This window comes from Carcharhinus amblyrhynchos, chromosome 9 (genome assembly GCF_965287045.1).
Source record: "Carcharhinus amblyrhynchos chromosome 9, sCarAmb.v2.hapA, whole genome shotgun sequence".
NCBI classification, from domain to species: domain Eukaryota; kingdom Metazoa; phylum Chordata; class Chondrichthyes; order Carcharhiniformes; family Carcharhinidae; genus Carcharhinus; species Carcharhinus amblyrhynchos.
In genome coordinates, this window is record NC_137332.1 from 83,999,274 (window position 1) to 84,008,474 (window position 9,201).

The 9,201-nt window shown below is 44.4% G+C and overlaps 1 gene segment (V, D, J or C); it reads right to left on the bottom strand.

Annotated features, from left to right (window-relative positions):
• Positions 1 to 310: 310 nt before the first annotated feature.
• On the bottom strand, positions 311 to 8,169 carry LOC145348433 (Ig kappa chain V region Mem5-like). The segment is given in 4 exon segments: positions 311 to 639; positions 6,472 to 6,510; positions 7,634 to 7,936; positions 8,121 to 8,169. Coding segments are annotated over 4 exon segments (720 nt in total).
• Between the last annotated feature and the right edge of the window lie 1,032 nt (positions 8,170 to 9,201).

Sequence of the window (9,201 nt, forward strand, 5' to 3'; positions counted from 1 at the left end):
TCAGAGGGTCACATTATTTCTGTACAGCTGACAGTCTTCAGCATCTTCGAGAGGTTTTACTTGTTATCACAAATCCACACTGTCCCCATCAAACACTCCCAGTAAAGGAAAAGCATGGGGTTAATACAGAGTAAAGCTCCCTCAACAATATCCCAACAATGTTCTTTAATCGCTGACCCTCAGAAGTGTCTCAGACTCAGTCCCAAGAAGGAAGAGAGTTGTAATTCAATGCTGACAGTGACCTTTGTCCTCCCAGCTCACCCCTGTTCTATTCCAAGTTGTGTCTCCTCTGTGGACTGTCTCTAACACTCTAGGCACATTCTGAACTCCTGACGCTCTTGCTGAGGGGAGAGGAGAGGCTCACGTGGGTGAGGGCACAGGAGAAGCGAGCGTTGGACTCCCAGTCGGAGCCAGAGAGGGTCAGCAGGCTGCTGACGCTGTAGGTATTGTCCGAAGCTCGCAGGTAGTTGCTGGTCTGAACCCCGTTGGAAATGGCTGCACCATCCTTCTTCCACTTCACCTCCACCTCATCGGGATAGAAGTGATCAGCAAGGCACACCAGGGTGGCAGTGCCCTTGGTCTTGACCTCCTCCGGGGAGGGGGGCAGCAGGGTCAGTGTGGGTTGTGAATTCTCACGGGCTGGAAGAGAAGAGAAGGAATTTTAATCACTGTCATTTTCAGGCTTTCAACATCCCGAATATTAACTGGGATCAAATCAGTGTCAATGTTTCAACGTTGCAGAATTCTGAAAATCCATTCCGGGGGAACTTTTTTAACCCGTACGGAACAATCCCAACAAGAGAAGGGGCAGTTTTAGCAGTTTTAGAGAATGAAACTGGGCACATGGAATGTGTATCAGTGAGAGAGCATTTGGGTAATAATGATCATAATAGATTTAGAGTAGCTACGGAAAAGGGGAAAGATCGATCAAGAGTAAACATTTTAAATTGGGAAAAGGCCAATTTCACCAAACTGGAATTTTCCAAAATGGAAAGGAAACAGCAACTTGAAGGTAAATCAGTGTCAGAGCAGTGGGAGGATATTCAAGCTGGAGATAGCGTTTAGGACAGATTTGTTCATCAAGCAATAGCGTGGGACATTGCAAAGAGAATAACTAAGGATTAAATAGGGCTGATTAGAAAGCAAAAGGGGAACTTGTAAGTAGAGGGAGAAGACATAAAGGTGGTTCTTAATGTATAATTTCCATCAAATATCACAAGTGGGAGGGACAAAGTTGACATTGAAGTTCAGGAGGGGAGGGATTGTGAAATAATTAATGGGATAATGATAGTGAGCGAGGAGATATTAATGTGTTTATCATCTTTTAAAATGGTGAAATTCCCAGACCCGGGTGAAATGTATCCCAGGATGCGAAGTGAAGCGAGGGAAGAAATAACAGAGACTTTGACCATTATTTTCCAATCCTCTCTGGCTACAGGTGTGATGTGGGTGGACTGGAGGATGGATAATGCTTTTTATAATTAAAAGCTGCTGGAATCCAAGGGAAAGTGGCACATTCGATTTCAAATTATGTCAATGTCTGACTTTAAAGGTTTGATTTGAAGCTGGTTAAATCATTTTACAATGTAACTGAAACACTTGTAAAGAAGATTACTACAAATTCAGCACTGAAATGGTTAATAGTGAGAGTATTTAAAGACACAGTGTCCCTTTAACAGAGTGTTAACCAGTCAGGAAGCTGGAACTATTGCTCAGTCTGTCTGGGGGAAACAGGTTGAGCATCAACAAACCTCAGATCACACACAGATCAGGAGAACTTTATCCCAGAACATTGGAGCAGACTTGGATCAACACACTTCACACAGGATTCCCATTGGCTGGTGTAGAAGCTTCTAGATTTCATTTCAAACCATACTGCCCAGCACTGGGCTGAGGTCAAGGGTGAGGCTAGAATTACTCTCAGTGTCCAGGGGTCAGATTGGGTCACTGCTCCGAATGACCCCATGAACTCTGGAGGGTGCGAGTGTGTGGAGAATGGGTGAGAGTCAGGATCAGGAATCTCCAACTCCAAAGACGGAATTACATTTCTATAGCACCTGTCAGCACCTCAGAATGTCCCAATGTGTTTTACAGCTCATTGTGCACAGCTAGATCCCAGCAGGCAGAGTAAGAAAAAACAGATAAGCAGATTTGTAGTGATGTTGATTGAGGGATGAATATTGACCAGTTCACCGGGGTGAACTCCCCTGCTCTTCTTCCAATAGTTCCATGGGATCTTTTACACCCCCTGAGAGGGCAGATATCAGATTGTCTCATCTGAAAGATGGGAGGCCTGTAGTTTAGAGGGGGGATGTGACAGGTGCTGGCCCTTTCCCCATAAGGATTTTGGAAGTGGATGGGGAAAGTGGGAGGTGAACTAGAGAAACATCTTTGTTGCTGCTGAAACTCTTGCTATCTGCTCAGTCACAACTAATAAACACACAGACACATCAGACAAACATCAGTCTGTTTCTGTGGATTCTCTGCTGCTTTCAGTTCAATGAAGAGTGCAGGAGGACATGGCAGGAGCAACAACAGGCATACTGAAAAATGAGGTGTTAACCTGGTGAAGCTACAACACAGAGACTGTGTACCAAACAGCAGAAGCAGCAAGTGATAGACAGAGTTAAACCATCCCACAACCAATGGATCAGATCTAAGCTCTGCAGTCCTGTCACATCCAGCCGTGAATGGTGGTGGACAATTAAACAACTCACTGGAGGAGGAGGCACCACAAATATCCCCATCCTCAATGATGGAGGAACCCAGCACATCAGTACAAAAGATAAGGCTGAAGCATTTGCAGCAATCTTCAGCCAGAAGTTCCGAGTGGATGATCCATCTCGACCTCCTCCGGAGGTCCTGAAGACTTGTGCTCCAGAACTTCCCGTGTCCCTAGCCAAGCTGTTCCAGTACATCTACAACACTGGCATCTACCCAACATTGTGATAAATTACCCGGTTATGAACTGTACACAAAAACAGGACAAATCCAATCCGCACAATAACCACCCCATCAGTCTACTCTCGATCATCAGCAATGTGATCTGAACATGTCCAGAGTGATACCAAGCAGCACTTACTCAGCAATAATCTGCTCACTGACACTCAGTTTGTGTTCCTCCAGGGTCACTCAGCTCCTGACCTCATTACAGCCTTGGTTCAAACATGGACAAAAGAGCTGACCTCCAGAGGTGAGGTGAGAGAGACTGCCCTTAACATCAAGGCAGCATTTGAGCAAATGTGGCATCAAGGAGCCCTCGCAAAACTGGAGCCAATGGGAATCAGGAGGAAACTCTCCGCTGGTTGGAGTTATACCCGGCACAAAGGATGATGGCTGTTGTTTGGGATTTAACTCTACAATCTATATTAATGAGCTGGATGAAGGGAATGAGAGTAATGTCACTAAACTTGCTGATGATAAAATGAAAAGTAGAAATGCAAGTTGTGAGGAGGATAGAGAGTCTGAAAAGGAATAGTGATAGGTTCAGTGAGTGGGAAAACATTGACAGATGGAGAATAATGTGGGAAAATGTGAGGTTGTCCACTTGGGCAGGAGGATAGAGCAGAATACTAGTAAACTGGAGAGATTCTATCAAGTGATCTGGGTGTCTTTGCATCCAGGAACAGAAAAAAATTAGGAAGGCAAATGGAATGTTGCTCTTCATTCCAATGAGGATGAGTATAAAAGGAGGGATGTTTTGCTAAAGCAGATTGGGAAAATCACACTTAGAATATTGTGGACACTTAGGGTCGCCTTACCTAAGGAAAGATATAGGAGAATTGAAAAGAGTTCAGAGATGGTTCACTCAGCTGATTCCACCGAGTAAGGGATTGTCTTATGAGGAAAGCTTGAGCAAGTTGGGCCGATACTCATTGGAGTAGAACTTATTCCACCACCTCAGCACCATCTTCACCAGGGCAATTAGGGATGGGTGATAAATGCTGGTCTGCATAGAATCACAGAAAATAGGAACAGGAATAGGCCATTTGGCCCTTTGAGCCTGTTCCATTCTTCATCATGATCATGGCTGATCATCCAATCAGGAGCCAGATCCTGTCTTCCTCACCAAATTCTTTCATCCTATTCACCCCAAAAGCTAAATCAAACTCTTTCTTGAAAATGTACAATATTTTGGCTTCAACTGCTTTCTGTGATAGAGAATTCCACAGGTTTACCCCTCACTGGGTGAAGGAATTTCTTCTGACCCCAGTCCTAAAAGGTTTACCCCATATTCTCAGGCTATGATGCCTCAAACTGGATGCTTCCGGTATTGGGAACATGCTTCCTGTATTGGCCTATTGAGTCTGCATCAACTCTTTCCCCATAACCCCATGTATTTACCTCACTATTCCCCCTAACGTGTTCGAATTTTATAAGTCTGCATGAGTTGTTTCCTCATTCCTCTGAACTCCAATGAATATAAGTCTTAACCAACTCAATCTCTCCTCATACATCTGTCCCATTATAACAGGAATCAGTCTGGGATACCTTCTCTGCACTCCCTCTAGAACAAAAATATCCTTCCTGAGATAGGGAGACCAAAACTGTGCACAATATTCCCAGTGCTGCCTCACCAAAGCCCTGAGTAACTGCAGCAGGTCAGAATTATGAAGACATAGAGCAGATACGAAGGAACTTTTCCCCTTTTAGCAGTAGATTCAAAAAGCCATGGAGCACAGATTTAATTTCAGAAACAGAAGATTTTGAGGGATTGGAGGAAAAACCTTTTCACGCAGAGGGTGTTGGGAATCTGGAACTCACTCCCTGAAAGGGTGGTAGAGGCAGGAACCCTCACAACATTGAAGAAGTATTTAGATGCGCATTTGAAATTCCAAAGCACACAAGGCTACGGATCAAGTGTTGGAAAATGGGTTTAGAATCGTTAGGAGCTTGATGGCCAGCAGAGACAGGATGGGCTGAAGGGCCTCTTTCTGTGCTGTAAATGTCTATGACACTCTGACTGAACCAAGATGGCCGAGAATGTAAAGTGACCAACTTCTGGAAAATTCCGATGTGGATTATATTTGACTGACCAGACCCGAGAGAAGATGGAATATCACACCTGAAAGGTGTCAGGGACTTCTTCAAACAGAAAATAGAAACTTTAATCTCCTGTGGTTATGGAGACAATGGAGACTGATTGTCACATCTCAGCAGAATCCAAAACCCATCTCCTGTTGAGTTATATCCCAGAATGTGGAAATGGTCTGAATTCAAAGTAAACTGATCCTGGGGTGAAAGACATGTTTGTTTGTTACATTTCAGGAAACAACAGGGAAATGGGTTAAAAATCCAACTGTATCCCTGAGCTGTGTGTACTGGTGCTGGGGTGACAGAATGTGAGTTGAGACATTTTTCGGGGTGCTCCAGTTTCCTCCCCCATTCCAAAGCTCTGCAGGTTAGATGGATTGGCCATGCTAAATTGCCCCGAGTGTGTTCTTTAGGTGGGTTAGCAATGGTAAATGCGCAGGGTTACAGGGAGCCTGGGTAAGAAGCTCTTTTGGAGAATCGGGTGAAAAGATTTCCCTCACGTCTCTCAAAATCTGCTGCCTCTGTGATTAAGGGGAAAAGTTTCCTCATATCTACCCTATCTCTGTCCCTCGTAATTCTGTCAATGGACTGAATATCCTCCTCCTGCACTGTAGGGATTCAATGGCTAATAAAAAACTACATGGACTGTGTAAGGTTTCCACGGGTGAAGGGATCCATTTTAAATGAACCCTGTTGTGACCAATCGAGGGTGGGATTCCAGCTGATTACTCCTCACCCAGAGGAAAACAAAATTGGGATCCGGTTCAGGATGTTAACAAATGAGGGACCCTGTCTGAGGACTGGTCACAACATGTACACAGCAAGATCCCACACACAGCAATGAGAACAATCAGCATTGGATTCGGGATAAATATTGGATTGCACTCATCCCAAAGAGAAAGTAACGGAGAGTCTCCCCAAAAGCCTGGAACACTGAAGCCACTGGATTGTGAGCCCTGCTGTGTCTGTTTGTCATCAGAACTTCAGCAAGAGATAAGCAGGGAGTGGAGAGAGCAGAGTGAAAGCTGGGGCAGGTGGCACCTCGGTGTCTGACTGTGCTGCTGCTGTGATCAGTTATATCAGAGAGTGAGACAGAGAGTTCAACTTCACATCAAACTCTGCCTGTGTGTGTCACACTGAGACTGACAGGAGTCTAGAGAGTGATTTCACTCCATGCTGCAGGAATGTGAACACAGTCTGCAAACGTCCAGATCTCCTCCACACGGTGGGTAAAAGCTGCTTACTTATATCTTGCTGCTTAAAGGGGGGAATGGAAGGAAAGAAATACAGCTGGACTCCCTGTTCTACACAGTGTTCTTCAATCAACCATTTCATTGACTGCAGCTTCCTCACTAACACCTTCAACTATTCAGTATTTGTGTTTGAGAAAGTTTCAGCATTGAAAGGGTTAATAACGGAGGATTGGGCTTTACTTACTCAGTCTGAGTTTGGTTCCTGTACCGAAAACAAGGCACACTGACAGCTTCCAGTGGAGGAGCTGTACAAAAACCTCTGTCTCTGACTCACTCACTCACTCACTCATCTTTCTCTCACTCTTTCTCCCTCACTCTTTCTCTCTCTCTGTTTCTCTCACTATCTCTGTGTTTTGTTGGGAGAGTTGAGAATTTTAATTTGAGATGATAAATCTTTCAGCTGCTCTTCATATGTGGACATGGAGAGTAAGAGGGAAACTCGAGGCCTTCAGCGAGTGGTGGACACCACAGGGACTGGAGTGTGTAGTGGACAGTGCAAATAATTTGTTCAGTTTCCTTTCTTGTGTTCATTAAATATTATATAAAACTGTGGGATGTGTCAGTACAGGAGGTGGTGCTGTGTGTCCATTATTATATATTATATAAAACTGTGAGATGTGTCAGTACAGGAGGTGGGACTGTGTGTCCATTATTATATATTATATAAAACTGTGGGATGTGTCAGTACAGGAGGTGGTGCTGTGTGTCCATTATTATATGTTATATAAAACTGTGGGATGTGTCAGTACAGGAGGTGGGACTGTGTGTCCATTATTATATATTATATAAAACTGTGGGATGTGTCAGTACAGGAGGTGGGACTGTGTGTCCATTATTATATATTATATAAAACTGTGGGATGTGTCAGTACAGGAGGTGGGACTGTGTGTCCATTATTATATATTATATAAAACTGTGGGATGTGTCAGTACAGGAGGTGGGACTGTGTGTCCATTATTATATATTATATAAAACTGTGGGATGTGTCAGTACAGGAGGTGGGACTGTGTGTCCATTATTATATATTATATGAAACTGTGGGATGTGTCAGCACAGGAGGTGGGACTGTGTGTCCATTATTACATATTATATAAAACTGTGGGATGTGTCAGCACAGGAGGTGGGACTGTGTGTCCAGTATTATATATGATATAAAACTGTGGGATGTGTCAGTACAGGAGGTGGGACTGTGTGTCCATTATTATATATTATATAAAACTGTGGGATGTGTCAGTACAGGAGGTGGTGCTGTGTGTCCATTATTATATATTATATAAAACTGTGGGATGTGTCAGTACAGGAGGTGGGACTGTGTGTATTGGGGTTTTTGTAAGGCTTTGTATCACTGTGTAGAGGGAAGGTGTAATCTTGCTGACAGTAATAATCCGCGGCATCCTCATTCTGAACATTGCTGATTGTCAGGGTGAATGTGTTGGATTGGTAACTGCCGGTGAATCGCTCGGATATTCCTGTGAATCGAGATGATGCATCGGAGATCAGCAGAGCCGGTTTCTGTCCTTCTCGCTGTTGGTACCAATGCACGTCATCGCTGGCATATTCACTGGCCGTACAGGTGATGGTGGCGGTCTGGCCCAGGCTCACTGACAGCACCGGGGGAGTCTGGGTCAAGATGATGTCTGCATTGATACCTGAGGGGTAATAGAGAAACAGAGTGAAGTAAGAACTGTCACAGAAAGGCTGTACAATGAGATATTGTTGGAGACACTGACTGTTCCTCTCCTTTCAGCATTTTCCCTTCAATCACAAGTCAGGAGAATTGGATTGAAATGGAGAGCAGGGAAATATTCAAGGTGGAAGGAGAGAGATTTGTACCTGCGATGCAGGATGCCAGAGGCCAGAGCAGCTGGATGGCTGAAATCATGGTGTGTGCTCGTGTCCCTGTGCCTGGTTACTGATAAACTCTCCCTTCACTGGGCTCTGCTTTATAAAGCTGCAGCCTGTGAGAGTCTCACTGTCTGTTCCTCAGTTTGTAAATGGTCTGACCCAGACAAACCACGTCAGTACCTTTCACTTCCTCTTCTTCTCTCTCCAGAGAGGCTGAGGGACAGAGTCTGAGGGTCTCTATCCCTCAGTCTCTGTCCCTCAGTCTGTCCCTCAGTCTCTGTCTCTCACTATCTTGATATCTCTCCCTCACTCGCTGTCTCTCTCTCTTTCAATATTTGTCTCTCAGTCTCTGTCCGTCTCAGTCTTTCTTTCTCGATATCTGTCCCTCAGTCTCTGTCTCCATCACTCTATTGATATCACTCCCTCAATTGCTGTCTCTTTCACTCTCTGAGTAACTCTTCATTAGTCTATGTTTCTGTCCATCACACTCTCACTGTCTCCCTTTCTTGTCCTTCCTGTCTCACACTCTTTGTTTACCCTCTCGTTCACTCTTTCTTTCTCCCTTCTCATTCTCCCTCCCTCTATTCCTCTCAGTTTCTCCCTCACTTTATCTCATAGAGTCATAGAGGTTGACAGCAAGGAAACAGGCCCTTCAGCCCAACTTGTCCATGCTGCCCTTTGTTTAAAAGCCCTAACCCCAATTGCTTCATTTGACCCATATGCGTCTATATTCACCTTACCCATGTAACTCCCTAAATACTTTTTAAAAGACAAAATTATACCCGTCTCTACTAATATCTCTGGCAGCTTGTTCCACCTCAGTGAAAAAATTGCCCAGTTGGACACTTCTGCATCTCTCCCCTCTCGCCTTAATCCTATGTCCTCTGGTTTTAGACTCTCCTACCTTTGAGAAAAGATATAAATTATCCATTTGATCTATGTCCCTCATTATTTTATAGACCTCTATATAGTCACCCCTCAGCCTGCTACGCTCCAGACAAAAAAATCCCAGTCGATCCAGCCTCTTCTAATCACCCAAACGATCAAGTCCTGGTAGCATCCAAGTAAA